Source organism: Ranitomeya variabilis, chromosome 8 (genome assembly GCF_051348905.1).
Source record: "Ranitomeya variabilis isolate aRanVar5 chromosome 8, aRanVar5.hap1, whole genome shotgun sequence".
Lineage (NCBI taxonomy): Eukaryota > Metazoa > Chordata > Amphibia > Anura > Dendrobatidae > Ranitomeya > Ranitomeya variabilis.
The window spans coordinates 3347779-3363584 of record NC_135239.1 but is presented as its reverse complement, the minus strand read 5'-3'; the positions used below and the strand labels follow the sequence as shown (position 1 = coordinate 3363584).

Sequence of the window (15806 nt, the reverse complement as noted above, 5' to 3'; positions counted from 1 at the left end):
GGGGGGTCTCATCTATAATATGGGGGGGTCTCATCTATAACATGGGGGGTCATCTATAACATGGGGGCGTCTCATCTATAATATGGGGGGTCTCATCTATAACATGGGGGTCTCATCTATAATATGGGGGGTCTCATCTATAACATGGGGGGTCTCATCTATAACATGGGGGGGTCTCATCTATAATATGGGAGGTCTCATCTATAACATGGGGGGTCTCATCTATAACATGGGGGTCTCATCTATAACATGGGGGTCTCATCTATAAGGCTACGTTCACATTTGCGTTGTGCGCCGCAGCGTCGGCGCCGCAGCGCACAACGCAAACAAAAACGCAGCAAAACGCATGCACAACGCTGCGTTTTGCGCCGCATGCGTCGTTTTTTTCATTGAATTTGGACGCAGCAAAAATGCAACTTGCTGCGTCCTCTGCGACCCGACGCGGGCGCCGCAGCGACGCATGCGGCGCAAAACGCAAGTGCGCCGCATGTCCATGCGCCCCCATGTTAAATATAGGGGCGCATGACGCATGCGGCGCCGCTGCGGCGCCCGCCGCTAATGTGAACGTAGCCTAACATGGGGGTCCCATCTATAACAATGGGGGGTCCCATCTATAACATGGGGGGTCCCATCTATAACATGGGGGGTCCCATCTATAACAATGGGGGTCTCATCTATAACATAGGGGGTCTCATCTATAACATGGGGGTCTCATCTATAATTCACAGTCCCCTCGGGTTGTATCGGGGTCACAGAGGAAGCGATGAGTTTCCATGGCGACGAAGCTCATGTGTTTCTGGGGAACGTCCTGATAGGTGGAGAGATGACGACTTCCGCCGGGCGCGGGAATCTCAACCTTGATTCTGGTCACTGCGGCGACAACATGGAGGAGAGAGCGGGACCGGCGGCGCCATGGTGAGGACTCCCGGCATGCACAGCACCCCCCGTTACCGGAGAGAGTGGCCTGTCCCGTTTCCCGCCGTCCATGTAATGAGCCTCCATGGTTATTTACAGAGGAGGAGTTTAGCCCCGAGCCAGCTGCAGAAGAGAGAGCGAGGCCCGGGAGATGAGCGACGGGAGGAGGCGGTGAGTCAGGCGCCCGGTGCATTGTGGACCTTCTCCTGCCCCGGGAGATGAGCGACGGGAGGAGGCGGTGAGTCAGGCGCCCGGTGCATTGTGGACCTTCTCCTGCCCCGGGAGATGAGTGACGGGAGGAGGCGGTGAGTCAGGCGCCCGGTGCATTGTGGACCTTCTCCTGCCCCGGGAGATGAGTGACGGGAGGAGGCGGTGAGTCAGGGGCCCGGTGCATTGTGGACCTTCTCCTGCCCCGGGAGATGAGTGACGGGAGGAGGCGGTGAGTCAGGCACCCGGTGCATTGTGGACCTTCTCCTGCCCCGGGAGATGAGTGACGGGAGGAGGCGGTGAGTCAGGCACCCGGTGCATTGTGGACCTTCTCCTGCCCCGGGAGATGAGTGACGGGAGGAGGCGGTGAGTCAGGCGCCCGGTGCATTGTGGACCTTCTCGTGCCCCGGGAGATGAGCGACGGGAGGAGGCGGTGAGTCAGGCACCCGGTGCATTGTGGACCTTCTCCTGCCCCAGGAGATGAGTGACGGGAGGAGGCGGTGAGTCAGGCACCCGGTGCATTGTGGACCTTCTCCTGCCCCAGGAGATGAGTGACGGGAGGAGGCGGTGAGTCAGGTGCCCGGTGCATTGTGGACCTTCTCGTGCCCCGGGAGATGAGTGACGGGAGGAGGCGGTGAGTCAGGGGCCCGGTGCATTGTGGACCTTCTCCTGCCCCTGGAGATGAGTGACGGGAGGAGGCGGTGAGTCAGGGGCCCGGTGCATTGTGGACCTTCTCGTGCCCCGGGAGATGAGTGACGGGAGGAGGCGGTGAGTCAGGGGCCCGGTGCATTGTGGACCTTCTCCTGCCCCTGGAGATGAGTGACGGGAGGAGGCGGTGAGTCAGGGGCCCGGTGCATTGTGGACCTTCTCCTGCCCCGGGAGATGAGTGACGGGAGGAGGCGGTGAGTCAGGGGCCCGGTGCATTGTGGACCTTCTCGTGCCCCGGGAGATGAGTGACGGGAGGAGGCGGTGAGTCAGGGGCCCGGTGCATTGTGGACCTTCTCCTGCCCCGGGAGATGAGTGACGGGAGGAGGCGGTGAGTCAGGCGCCCGGTGCATTGTGGACCTTCTCGTGCCCCGGGAGATGAGTGACGGGAGGAGGCGGTGAGTCAGACGCCCGGTGCATTGTGGACCTTCTCCTGCCCCGGGAGATGAGTGACGGGAGGAGGCGGTGAGTCAGGGGCCCGGTGCATTGTGGACCTTCTCGTGCCCCGGGAGATGAGTGACGGGAGGAGGCGGTGAGTCAGGCGCCCGGTGCATTGTGGACCTTCTCCTGCCCCGGGAGATGAGTGATGGGAGGAGGCGGTGAGTCAGGCGCCCGGTGCATTGTGGACCTTCTCCTGCCCCGGGAGATGAGTGACGGGAGGAGGCGGTGAGTCAGGGGCCCGGTGCATTGTGGACCTTCTCGTGCCCCGGGAGATGAGCGACGGGAGGAGGCGGTGAGTCAGGGGCCCGGTGCATTGTGGACCTTCTCCTGCCCCGGGAGATGAGTGACGGGAGGAGGCGGTGAGTCAGGCGCCCGGTGCATTGTGGACCTTCTCGTGCCCCGGGAGATGAGCGACGGGAGGAGGCGGTGAGTCAGGGGCCCGGTGCATTGTGGACCTTCTCGTGCCCCGGGAGATGAGTGACGGGAGGAGGCGGTGAGTCAGGCGCCCGGTGCATTGTGGACCTTCTCCTGCCCCGGGAGATGAGTGACGGGAGGAGGCGGTGAGTCAGGCGCCCGGTGCATTGTGGACCTTCTCCTGCCCCGGGAGATGAGTGACGGGAGGAGGCGGTGAGTCAGGCGCCCGGTGCATTGTGGACCTTCTCCTGCCCCGGGAGATGAGTGACGGGAGGAGGCGGTGAGTCAGGGGCCCGGTGCATTGTGGACCTTCTCCTGCCCCGGGAGATGAGCGACGGGAGGAGGCGGTGAGTCAGGTGCCCGGTGCATTGTGGACCTTCTCGTGCCCCGGGAGATGAGCGACGGGAGGAGGCGGTGAGTCAGGTGCCCGGTGCATTGTGGACCTTCTCGTGCCCCGGGAGATGAGCGACGGGAGGAGGCGGTGAGTCAGGGGCCCGGTGCATTGTGGACCTTCTCGTGCCCCGGGAGATGAGCGACGGGAGGAGGCGGTGAGTCAGGGGCCCGGTGCATTGTGGACCTTCTCCTGCCCCGGGAGATGAGCGACGGGAGGAGGCGGTGAGTCAGGCGCCCGGTGCATTGTGGACCTTCTCCTGCCCCGGGAGATGAGTGACGGGAGGAGGCGGTGAGTCAGGCGCCCGGTGCATTGTGGACCTTCTCGTGCCCCGGGAGATGAGTGACGGGAGGAGGCGGTGAGTCAGGGGCCCGGTGCATTGTGGACCTTCTCGTGCCCCGGGAGATGAGTGACGGGAGGAGGCGGTGAGTCAGGCGCCCGGTGCATTGTGGACCTTCTCCTGCCCCGGGAGATGAGTGACGGGAGGAGGCGGTGAGTCAGGTGCCCGGTGCATTGTGGACCTTCTCCTGCCCCGGGAGATGAGTGACGGGAGGAGGCGGTGAGTCAGGCGCCCGGTGCATTGTGGACCTTCTCCTGCCCCGGGAGATGAGTGACGGGAGGAGGCGGTGAGTCAGGGGCCCGGTGCATTGTGGACCTTCTCGTGCCCCGGGAGATGAGCGACGGGAGGAGGCGGTGAGTCAGGGGCCCGGTGCATTGTGGACCTTCTCCTGCCCCGGGAGATGAGTGACGGGAGGAGGCGGTGAGTCAGGCGCCCGGTGCATTGTGGACCTTCTCCTGCCCCGGGAGATGAGTGACGGGAGGAGGCGGTGAGTCAGGTGCCCGGTGCATTGTGGACCTTCTCGTGCCCCGGGAGATGAGCGACGGGAGGAGGCGGTGAGTCAGGGGCCCGGTGCATTGTGGACCTTCTCCTGCCCCGGGAGATGAGTGACGGGAGGAGGCGGTGAGTCAGGCGCCCGGTGCATTGTGGACCTTCTCCTGCCCCGGGAGATGAGTGACGGGAGGAGGCGGTGAGTCAGGCGCCCGGTGCATTGTGGACCTTCTCCTGCCCCGGGAGATGAGTGACGGGAGGAGGCGGTGAGTCAGGCGCCCGGTGCATTGTGGACCTTCTCCTGCCCCGGGAGATGAGTGACGGGAGGAGGCGGTGAGTCAGGCGCCCGGTGCATTGTGGACCTTCTCCTGCCCCGGGAGATGAGTGACGGGAGGAGGCGGTGAGTCAGGGGCCCGGTGCATTGTGGACCTTCTCGTGCCCCGGGAGATGAGTGACGGGAGGAGGCGGTGAGTCAGGCGCCCGGTGCATTGTGGACCTTCTCCTGCCCCGGGAGATGAGCGACGGGAGGAGGCGGTGAGTCAGGCGCCCGGTGCATTGTGGACCTTCTCCTGCCCCGGGAGATGAGCGACGGGAGGAGGCGGTGAGTCAGGCGCCCGGTGCATTGTGGACCTTCTCCTGCCCCGAGAGATGAGCGACGGGAGGAGGCGGTGAGTCAGGGGCCCGGTGCATTGTGGACCTTCTCGTGCCCCCGGAGATGAGTGATGGGAGGAGGCGGTGAGTTAGGCGCCCGGTGCATTGTGGACCTTCTCCTGCCCCGGGAGATGAGCGACGGGAGGAGGCGGTGAGTCAGGCGCCCGGTGCATTGTGGACCTTCTCCTGCCCCGGGAGATGAGTGACGGGAGGAGGCGGTGAGTCAGGCGCCCGGTGCATTGTGGACCTTCTCGTGCCCCGGGAGATGAGCTACGGGAGGAGGCGGTGAGTCAGGCGCCCGGTGCATTGTGGACCTTCTCCTGCCCCGAGAGATGAGCGACGGGAGGAGGCGGTGAGTCAGGCGCCCGGTGCATTGTGGACCTTCTCCTGCCCCGGGAGATGAGCTACGGGAGGAGGCGGTGAGTCAGGCGCCCGGTGCATTGTGGACCTTCTCCTGCCCCGGGAGATGAGTGACGGGAGGAGGCGGTGAGTCAGGCGCCCGGTGCATTGTGGACCTTCTCCTGCCCCGGGAGATGAGTGACGGGAGGAGGCGGTGAGTCAGGCGCCCGGTGCATTGTGGACCTTCTCCTGCCCCGGGAGATGAGTGACGGGAGGAGGCGGTGAGTCAGGCGCCCGGTGCATTGTGGACCTTCTCCTGCCCCGGGAGATGAGTGACGGGAGGAGGCGGTGAGTCAGGCGCCCGGTGCATTGTGGACCTTCTCCTGCCCCGGGAGATGAGTGACGGGAGGAGGCGGTGAGTCAGGGGCCCGGTGCATTGTGGACCTTCTCCTGCCCCGGGAGATGAGTGACGGGAGGAGGCGGTGAGTCAGGCGCCCGGTGCATTGTGGACCTTCTCCTGCCCCGGGAGATGAGTGACGGGAGGAGGCGGTGAGTCAGGCGCCCGGTGCATTGTGGACCTTCTCCTGCCCCGGGAGATGAGTGACGGGAGGAGGCGGTGAGTCAGGGGCCCGGTGCATTGTGGACCTTCTCGTGCCCCGGGAGATGAGTGACGGGAGGAGGCGGTGAGTCAGGCGCCCGGTGCATTGTGGACCTTCTCCTGCCCCGGGAGATGAGCGACGGGAGGAGGCGGTGAGTCAGGCGCCCGGTGCATTGTGGACCTTCTCCTGCCCCGAGAGATGAGCGACGGGAGGAGGCGGTGAGTCAGGGGCCCGGTGCATTGTGGACCTTCTCGTGCCCCCGGAGATGAGTGATGGGAGGAGGCGGTGAGTTAGGCGCCCGGTGCATTGTGGACCTTCTCCTGCCCCGGGAGATGAGCGACGGGAGGAGGCGGTGAGTCAGGCGCCCGGTGCATTGTGGACCTTCTCCTGCCCCGGGAGATGAGTGACGGGAGGAGGCGGTGAGTCAGGCGCCCGGTGCATTGTGGACCTTCTCGTGCCCCGGGAGATGAGCTACGGGAGGAGGCGGTGAGTCAGGCGCCCGGTGCATTGTGGACCTTCTCCTGCCCCGAGAGATGAGTGACGGGAGGAGGCGGTGAGTCAGGCGCCCGGTGCATTGTGGACCTTCTCCTGCCCCGGGAGATGAGTGACGGGAGGAGGCGGTGAGTCAGGCGCCCGGTGCATTGTGGACCTTCTCGTGTCCCGGGAGATGAGTGACGGGAGGAGGCGGTGAGTCAGGGGCCCGGTGCATTGTGGACCTTCTCGTTCCCCGGGAGATGAGTGACGGGAGGAGGCGGTGAGTCAGGCGCCCGGTGCATTGTGGACCTTCTCCTGCCCCGGGAGATGAGCGACGGGAGGAGGCGGTGAGTCAGGCGCCCGGTGCATTGTGGACCTTCTCCTGCCCCGGGAGATGAGCTACGGGAGGAGGCGGTGAGTCAGGCGCCCGGTGCATTGTGGACCTTCTCCTGCCCCGGGAGATGAGTGACGGGAGGAGGCGGTGAGTCAGGCGCCCGGTGCATTGTGGACCTTCTCCTGCCCCGGGAGATGAGTGACGGGAGGAGGCGGTGAGTCAGGCGCCCGGTGCATTGTGGACCTTCTCCTGCCCCGGGAGATGAGTGACGGGAGGAGGCGGTGAGTCAGGCGCCCGGTGCATTGTGGACCTTCTCCTGCCCCGGGAGATGAGTGACGGGAGGAGGCGGTGAGTCAGGCGCCCGGTGCATTGTGGACCTTCTCCTGCCCCGGGAGATGAGTGACGGGAGGAGGCGGTGAGTCAGGGGCCCGGTGCATTGTGGACCTTCTCCTGCCCCGGGAGATGAGTGACGGGAGGAGGCGGTGAGTCAGGCGCCCGGTGCATTGTGGACCTTCTCCTGCCCCGGGAGATGAGCTACGGGAGGAGGCGGTGAGTCAGGCGCCCGGTGCATTGTGGACCTTCTCCTGCCCCGGGAGATGAGTGACGGGAGGAGGCGGTGAGTCAGGCGCCCGGTGCATTGTGGACCTTCTCCTGCCCCGGGAGATGAGTGACGGGAGGAGGCGGTGAGTCAGGGGCCCGGTGCATTGTGGACCTTCTCCTGCCCCGGGAGATGAGTGACGGGAGGAGGCGGTGAGTCAGGCGCCCGGTGCATTGTGGACCTTCTCCTGCCCCGGGAGATGAGTGACGGGAGGAGGCGGTGAGTCAGGGGCCCGGTGCATTGTGGACCTTCTCCTGCCCCGGGAGATGAGTGACGGGAGGAGGCGGTGAGTCAGGCGCCCGGTGCATTGTGGACCTTCTCCTGCCCCGGGAGATGAGTGACGGGAGGAGGCGGTGAGTCAGGGGCCCGGTGCATTGTGAACCTTCTCCTGCCCCGGGAGATGAGTGACGGGAGGAGGCGGTGAGTCAGGGGCCCGGTGCATTGTGGACCTTCTCCTGCCCCGGGAGATGAGTGACGGGAGGAGGCGGTGAGTCAGGCGCCCGGTGCATTGTGGACCTTCTCCTGCCCCGGGAGATGAGTGACGGGAGGAGGCGGTGAGTCAGGCGCCCGGTGCATTGTGGACCTTCTCCTGCCCCGGGAGATGAGCGACGGGAGGAGGCGGTGAGTCAGGGGCCCGGTGCATTGTGGACCTTCTCCTGCCCCGGGAGATGAGTGACGGGAGGAGGCGGTGAGTCAGGCGCCCGGTGCATTGTGGACCATCTCGTGCCCCGGGAGATGAGTGACGGGAGGAGGCGGTGAGTCAGGGGCCCGGTGCATTGTGGACCTTCTCGTGCCCCGGGAGATGAGTGACGGGAGGAGGCGGTGAGTCAGGCGCCCGGTGCATTGTGGACCTTCTCCTGCCCCGGGAGATGAGTGACGGGAGGAGGCGGTGAGTCAGGTGCCCGGTGCATTGTGGACCTTCTCCTGCCCCGGGAGATGAGCGACGGGAGGAGGCGGTGAGTCAGGGGCCCGGTGCATTGTGGACCATCTCGTGCCCCGGGAGATGAGTGACGGGAGGAGGCGGTGAGTCAGGCGCCCGGTGCATTGTGGACCTTCTCCTGCCCCGGGAGATGAGTGACGGGAGGAGGCGGTGAGTCAGGCGCCCGGTGCATTGTGGACCATCTCGTGCCCCGGGAGATGAGTGATGGGAGGAGGCGGTGAGTCAGGCGCCCGGTGCATTGTGGACCTTCTCCTGCCCCGGGAGATGAGTGACGGGAGGAGGCGGTGAGTCAGGCGCCCGGTGCATTGTGGACCTTCTCCTGCCCCGGGAGATGAGTGACGGGAGGAGGCGGTGAGTCAGGGGCCCGGTGCATTGTGGACCTTCTCCTGCCCCGGGAGATGAGTGACGGGAGGAGGCGGTGAGTCAGGCGCCCGGTGCATTGTGGACCTTCTCGTGCCCCTGGAGATGAGTGACGGGAGGAGGCGGTGAGTCAGGCGCCCGGTGCATTGTGGACCTTCTCCTGCCCCGGGAGATGAGTGACGGGAGGAGGCGGTGAGTCAGGGGCCCGGTGCATTGTGGACCTTCTCGTGCCCCGGGAGATGAGTGACGGGAGGAGGCGGTGAGTCAGGCGCCCGGTGCATTGTGGACCTTCTCGTGCCCCTGGAGATGAGTGACGGGAGGAGGCGGTGAGTCAGGCGCCCGGTGCATTGTGGACCTTCTCCTGCCCCGGGAGATGAGTGACGGGAGGAGGCGGTGAGTCAGGCGCCCGGTGCATTGTGGACCTTCTCCTGCCCCGGGAGATGAGTGACGGGAGGAGGCGGTGAGTCAGGCGCCCGGTGCATTGTGGACCTTCTCGTGTCCCGGGAGATGAGTGACGGGAGGAGGCTGTGAGTCAGGCGCCCGGTGCATTGTGGACCTTCTCCTGCCCCGGGAGATGAGCGACGGGAGGAGGCGGTGAGTCAGGCGCCCGGTGCATTGTGGACCTTCTCCTGCCCCGGGAGATGAGTGACGGGAGGAGGCGGTGAGTTAGGCGCCCGGTGCATTGTGGACCTTCTCCTGCCCCGGGAGATGAGTGACGGGAGGAGGCGGTGAGTCAGGCGCCCGGTGCATTGTGGACCTTCTTGTGCCCCGGGAGATGAGTGACGGGAGGAGGCGGTGAGTCAGGCGCCCGGTGCATTGTGGACCTTCTTGTGCCCCGGGAGATGAGTGACGGGAGGAGGCGGTGAGTCAGGCGCCCGGTGCATTGTGGACCATCTCGTGCCCCGGGAGATGAGTGACGGAAGGAGGCGGTGAGTCAGGCGCCCGGTGCATTGTGGACCTTCTCCTGCCCCGGGAGATGAGTGACGGGAGGAGGCGGTGAGTCAGGCGCCCGGTGCATTGTGGACCTTCTCCTGCCCCGGGAGATGAGTGACGGGAGGAGGCGGTGAGTCAGGTGCCCGGTGCATTGTGGACCTTCTCCTGCCCCGGGAGATGAGTGACGGGAGGAGGCGGTGAGTCAGGCGCCCGGTGCATTGTGGACCTACTCGTGCCCCGGGAGATGAGCGACGGGAGGAGGCGGTGAGTCAGGCGCCCGGTGCATTGTGGACCTTCTCCTGCCCCGGGAGATGTGACGGGAGGAGGCGGTGAGTCAGGCGCCCGGTGCATTGTGGACCTTCTCCTGCCCCGGGAGATGAGTGACGGGAGGAGGCGGTGAGTCAGGCGCCCGGTGCATTGTGGACCTTCTCCTGCCCCGGGAGATGAGTGACGGGAGGAGGCGGTGAGTCAGGCGCCCGGTGCATTGTGGACCTTCTCGTGCCCCGGGAGATGAGTGACGGGAGGAGGCGGTGAGTCAGGCGCCCGGTCCATTGTGGACCTTCTCCTGCCCCGGGAGATGAGCGACGGGAGGAGGCGGTGAGTCAGGTGCCCGGTGCATTGTGGACCTTCTCCTGCCCCGGGAGATGAGTGACGGGAGGAGGCGGTGAGTCAGGCGCCCGGTGCATTGTGGACCTTCTCCTGCCCCGGGAGATGAGCGACGGGAGGAGGCGGTGAGTCAGGCGCCCGGTGCATTGTGGACCATCTCGTGCCCCGGGAGATGAGTGACGGGAGGAGGCGGTGAGTCAGGGGCCCGGTGCATTGTGGACCTTCTCGTGCCCCTGGAGATGAGTGACGGGAGGAGGCGGTGAGTCAGGTGCCCGGTGCATTGTGGACCATCTCGTGCCCCTGGAGATGAGTGACGGGAGGAGGCGGTGAGTCAGGCGCCCGGTGCATTGTGGACCTTCTCCTGCCCCGGGAGATGAGTGACGGGAGGAGGCGGTGAGTCAGGTGCCCGGTGCATTGTGGACCTTCTCGTGCCCCCGGAGATGAGTGACGGGAGGAGGCGGTGAGTCAGGCGCCCGGTGCATTGTGGACCTTCTCGTGCCCCCGGAGATGAGTGATGGGAGGAGGCGGTGAGTCAGGCGCCCGGTGCATTGTGGACCTTCTCCTGCCCCGGGAGATGAGCTACGGGAGGAGGCGGTGAGTCAGGTGCCCGGTGCATTGTGGACCTTCTCCTGCCCCCGGAGATGAGTGACGGGAGGAGGCGGTGAGTCAGGCGCCCGGTGCATTGTGGACCATCTCGTGCCCCGGGAGATGAGTGACGGGAGGAGGCGGTGAGTCAGGCGCCCGGTGCATTGTGGACCTTCTCCTGCCCCGGGAGATGAGTGACGGGAGGAGGCGGTGAGTTAGGCGCCCGGTGCATTGTGGACCTTCTCCTGCCCCGGGAGATGAGTGACGGGAGGAGGCGGTGAGTCAGGCGCCCGGTGCATTGTGGACCTTCTCCTGCCCCGAGAGATGAGTGACGGGAGGAGGCGGTGAGTCAGGCGCCCGGTGCATTGTGGACCATCTCCTGCCCCGGGAGATGAGTGACGGGAGGAGGCGGTGAGTCAGGCGCCCGGTGCATTGTGGACGTTCTCCTGCCCCGGGAGATGAGTGACGGGAGGAGGCGGTGAGTCAGGCGCCCGGTGCATTGTGGACCTTCTCCTGCCCCGGGAGATGAGTGACGGGAGGAGGCGGTGAGTCAGGGGCCCGGTGCATTGTGGACCTTCTCCTGCCCCGGGAGATGAGTGACGGGAGGAGGCGGTGAGTCAGGGGCCCGGTGCATTGTGGACCTTTTCGTGCCCCGGGAGATGAGTGACGGGAGGAGGCGGTGAGTCAGGCGCCCGGTGCATTGTGGACCATCTCGTGCCCCGGGAGATGAGTGACGGGAGGAGGCGGTGAGTCAGGCGCCCGGTGCATTGTGGACCGTCAGCGCCTTGTGCCCTGGTAATGAAGACTTACTGTTCCCTTGATCCGAGCTCCACAGAAGTTCTGTCATAGAGGAGGGAAGCTGACGCCCATATGGCAGTTGTGCAGGACACGCCCAGTTGGCTGAGTGTCAAGTTGCATTTTTATTAGTGGCACAGGAGTAGATAACCCGGTCACCACATCACAGGATGAATGTCAGTAATCGGGTGACTCTTCTCCAGATGCCGAAAAGACCCCGCGGGGAGGGTGAGGAGAGCCGGACCCCACAGGGCCGCAAGCCCCTGCAGCTGCTGACCAACCGGCCCCCGAGTCTGGACAGCCGCCAACATGTGAGCCGAGGCCCAAGGAAGTGGGGTAACCACGGGGGGAGGGTCCTGGTGGGTTATATATTGGGGTCTCCACAGGGGGGAGAATCCTGGTGGGTTATATATTGGGGTCTCCGCAAGGGGGAAGGTCCTGGAGGTCTATATATTGGGGTCACCACAGGGGGGAGAGTCCTGGAGGTCTATATATTGGGGTCACCACAGGGGGGAGAATCCTGGTGGGTTATATATTGGGGTCTCCGCAAGGGGAAGGTCCTGGAGGTCTATATATTGGGGTCACCACAGGGGGGAGAGTCCTGGAGGTCTATATATTGGGGTCACCACAGGGGGAGGGTCCTGGAAGTCTATATATTGGGGTCACCACAGGGGGAGGGTCCTGGAGGTCTATATATTGGGGTCACCACAGGGGGGAGAGTCCTGGAGGTCTATATATTGGGGTCACCACAGGGGGGAGAATCCTGGTGGGTTATATATTGGGGTCTCCGCAAGGGGAAGGTCCTGGAGGTCTATATATTGGGGTCACCACAGGGGGGAGAGTCCTGGAGGTCTATATATTGGGGTCACCACAGGGGGAGGGTCCTGGAAGTCTATATATTGGGGTCACCACAGGGGGAGGGTCCTGGAGGTCTATATATTGGGGTCACCACAGGGGGGAGAGTCCTGGAGGTCTATATATTGGGGTCACCACAGGGGGGAGAATCATGGTGGGTTATATATTGGGGTCTCCGCAAGGGGAAGGTCCTGGAGGTCTATATATTGGGGTCACCACAGGGGGGAGAGTCCTGGAGGTCTATATATTGGGGTCACCACAGGGGGAGGGTCCTGGAGGTCTACATATATTGGGGTCACCACGGGGAGGGTCCTGGAGGTCTATATATTGGGGTCACCACAGGGAGAGGGACCTGGAGGTCTATATATTGGGGTCACCACAGGGGGAGGGTCCTGGAGGTCTATATATTGGGGTCACCACAGGGGGAGGGTCCTGGAGGTCTATATATTGGGGTCACCACAGGGGGAGGGTCCTGGAGGTCTATATATTGGGGTCACCACAGGGGGAGGGTCCTGGAGGTCTATATATTGGGGTCACCACGGAGCGGGGGCACTGAGACTCCCCCATTGTTGCCCTTCCCCCGGTATCTGACCTGTATCTTCCCTGCAGGAGGCCTTCATCCGCAGCATTTTATCACGGCCCTTCCGAGTGCCCATCCCGGACTACAAAGGTGAGTGATGGGAGCCGCGCCTGCACCGCGAATGTCGGCTCTGCACAAGCTGCACCGCCTCCTGTCACCGTCCTGATGATCTTCCTGCAACACAGGAGGCCTCGGTCTGCGGGCGCTGGGGATCAAGAAAGCCGGAGTGCGAAGAGCGCTGCATGACCCTGATGAGGAGGGGGCCCTGATCCTGTACGAACCGCCGAGTCTGAGCGCCCACGACCAGCTGAAAATAGAGAAGTAAGTCCTGATATCGTACAGCAGTGACATCACCGCTCCCCAGATATCAGTTATATTATACAGCGGTGACATCACCGCTCCCCAGATATCAGTTATATTATACAGCAGTGACATCACCGCTCCCCAGATATCAGTTATATTATACAGCAGTGACATCACCGCTCCCCAGATATCAGTTATATTATACAGCAGTGACATCACCGCTCCCCAGATATCAGTTATATTATACAGCAGTGACATCACCGCTCCCCAGATCTCAGTTATATTATACAGCAGTGACATCACCGCTCCCCAGATATCAGTTATATTATACAGCGGTGACATCACCGCTCCCCAGATATCAGTTATATTATACAGCAGTGACATCACCGCTCTCCAGATATCAGTTATATTATACAGCAGTGACATCACCGCTCCCCAGATATCAGTTATATTATACAGCAGTGACGTCACCGCCCTCCAGATATCAGTTATATTATACAGCAGTGACATCACCGCTCTCCAGATATCAGTTATATTATACAGCGGTGACATCACCGCTCCCCAGATATCAGTTATATTATACAGCGGTGACATCACCGCTCCCCAGATATCAGCTATATTATACAGCGGTGACATCACCGCTCCCCAGATATCAGTTATATTATACAGAAGTGACATCACCGCTCCCCAGATATCAGTTATATTATACAGCAGTGACATCACCGCTCCCCAGATATCAGTTATATTATACAGCAGTGACATCACCGCCCTCCAGATATCAGTTATATTATACAGCGGTGACATCACCGCTCCCCAGATCTCAGTTATATTATACAGCTGTGACATCACCGCTCCCCAGATCTCAGTTATATTATACAGCAGTGACATCACCGCTCCTCAGATATCAGTTATATTATACAGCGGTGACATCACCGCTCCCCAGATATCAGTTATATTATACAGCGGTGACATCACCGCTCCCCAGATATCAGTTATATTATACAGCGGTGACATCACCGCTCCCCAGATATCAGTTATATTATACAGCGGTGACATCACCGCTCCCCAGATATCAGTTATATTATACAGCGGTGACATCACCGCTCTCCAGATATCAGTTATATTATACAGCAGTGACATCACCGCTCCCCAGATATCAGTTATATTATACAGCAGTGACATCACCGCTCCCCAGATATCAGTTATATTATACAGCGGTGACATCACCGCTCCCCAGATATCAGTTATATTATACAGCGGTGACATCACCGCTCCCCAGATCTCCGTTATATCAGGCGGGAGGTTGCTGGTTTCATGGTTTCTTGCTTTGGCTGCAGGGAGAAGGCCCCTGTCCACGTTGTGGTGGATCCGGTCCTCGGGAAGGTCTTGCGTCCTCATCAGCGGGAGGTAGGGCTCCGTTCTCGGTGTCGGTGCCGCCCTCTGGGCTGTTCGTCATTTGGTCGCCATCATGTCTTTAGGGAGTGAAGTTCCTGTGGGATTGTGTGACGGGCCGGCGGATTCCTGGTAGTCACGGCTGTATCATGGCGGATGAGATGGGGCTGGGGAAGACCCTGCAGTGCATTACGCTGATGTGGACCCTCCTGAAGCAGAGTCCGGACTGTAAGCCTGAGATTGACAAGGCTGTGGTGGTCTGCCCCTCCAGCCTGGTGAAGAACTGGTACAACGAGGTGGGCAAATGGCTGCAGGGCCGGATTGAGCCTCTGGCCATTGATGGCGGCTCCAAGAAAGAGATTGACCAGAAGTTGGGTGAGGAGGCGCCCCTTGTGCGGGGATATGAGTGGGCGCCCTCCATCCTCGCCCCCGTTACCTCTGTGCTTCCCTCCCTCAGCTGGATTCATGCAGGGGCAGCGGGGTCCTTGCCCCATCCTCATCATTTCCTATGAGACGTTCCGCCTCCATGCTGACGTTCTTCACCAGGGTTCGGTGGGTCTGGTGATCTGTGATGAGGTGAGTGATGGCGGGGGATCGGCCGTGGGTTGTGTGCCTGCCGCCGTGGGTTGTGTGACTGCCGCCGTGGGTTGTGTGACTGCCGCCGTGGGCTGTGTGCCTGCCGCCGTGGGCTGTGTGCCTGCCGCCGTGGGCTGTGTGCCTGCCGCCGTGGGCTGTGTGCCTGCCGCCGTGGGCTGTGTGCCTGCCGCCGTGGGCTGTGTGCCTTCCGCCGTGGGCTGTGTGCCTTCCGCCGTGGGCTGTGTGCCTGCCGCCGTGGGCTGTGTGCCTGCCGCCGTGGGCTGTGTGCCTGCCGCCGTGGGCTGTGTGCCTGCCGCCATGTTCTTCCCCTGGTGCTTGGCTTTTTCAGGGTCACAGATTAAAGAACTGTGAGAACCAAACCTACCAGGCGCTGAGCCGGCTGCGGACCCTGCGGCGGGTGCTCATCTCCGGGACCCCCATACAGAACGACCTCCTGGAATACTTCAGCCTGGTCCACTTTGTCAGTGCCGGCATCCTGGGTGAGATTCTGGGCGCGGCGTCATGGCGGAGGCTCTTCTGTTACTAACCCGACATCACCTTTCACTGCACAGGAACGGCGCAGGAGTTCAAGAAAAGGTTTGAAATCCCCATCTTAAAGGGACGAGATGCAGACGCCAGTCCGGCCAATCGAGAGAGAGGAGAGGAGAAGCTGAAGGAGCTGATAAGTCTGGTGAACAGGTCCGTGCCGCCATATTGTGTCCAGGGGGAAGAGGTGATGCCAAGTTCTGTGCCGAATCCCAGGGAGGATCCCTTTATCATCCCCGCCGCTCAGACTAATATGTCATGGACCAGGGTTGTTTGGTTGCCCCTGGTTCTTTCTGAAGGGGATTTATCTATATCCCACTTCCCAGGTCCGGTTTGGACCTTGCAGCTCTCTGGCGCCCCCCTTACCCTCAGGTCAGACAGGGCACTGCACCTAGGATAATTAGTCACCAGAAAGGCTGCCTGCTATGTACTGGCTAT

At 62.6% G+C, this 15806-nt stretch overlaps 1 protein-coding gene across 5 annotated transcripts in view; it reads left to right on the top strand.

The window, feature by feature from the left end:
- The first annotated feature begins 777 nt into the window (after positions 1–777).
- RAD54L (RAD54 like) overlaps positions 778–15806 on the top strand; it is a 36713-nt gene continuing 21684 nt past the window's right edge. For 2 of the 5 annotated variants that reach the window (XR_013218607.1, XM_077277931.1), the window contains exons 1-9: positions 922–1086; positions 11320–11427; positions 12581–12641; positions 12737–12872; positions 14192–14261; positions 14333–14621; positions 14704–14822; positions 15172–15322; positions 15395–15521. Coding sequence is in view for 4 of the 5 variants with exons in the window: in XM_077277931.1 (XP_077134046.1) it covers positions 931–1086; positions 11320–11427; positions 12581–12641; positions 12737–12872; positions 14192–14261; positions 14333–14621; positions 14704–14822; positions 15172–15322; positions 15395–15521 (1217 nt within the window). In the remaining variant the exon portion in view is untranslated. The other 3 variants (XM_077277932.1, XM_077277933.1, XM_077277935.1) reach the window with 3 other exon arrangements.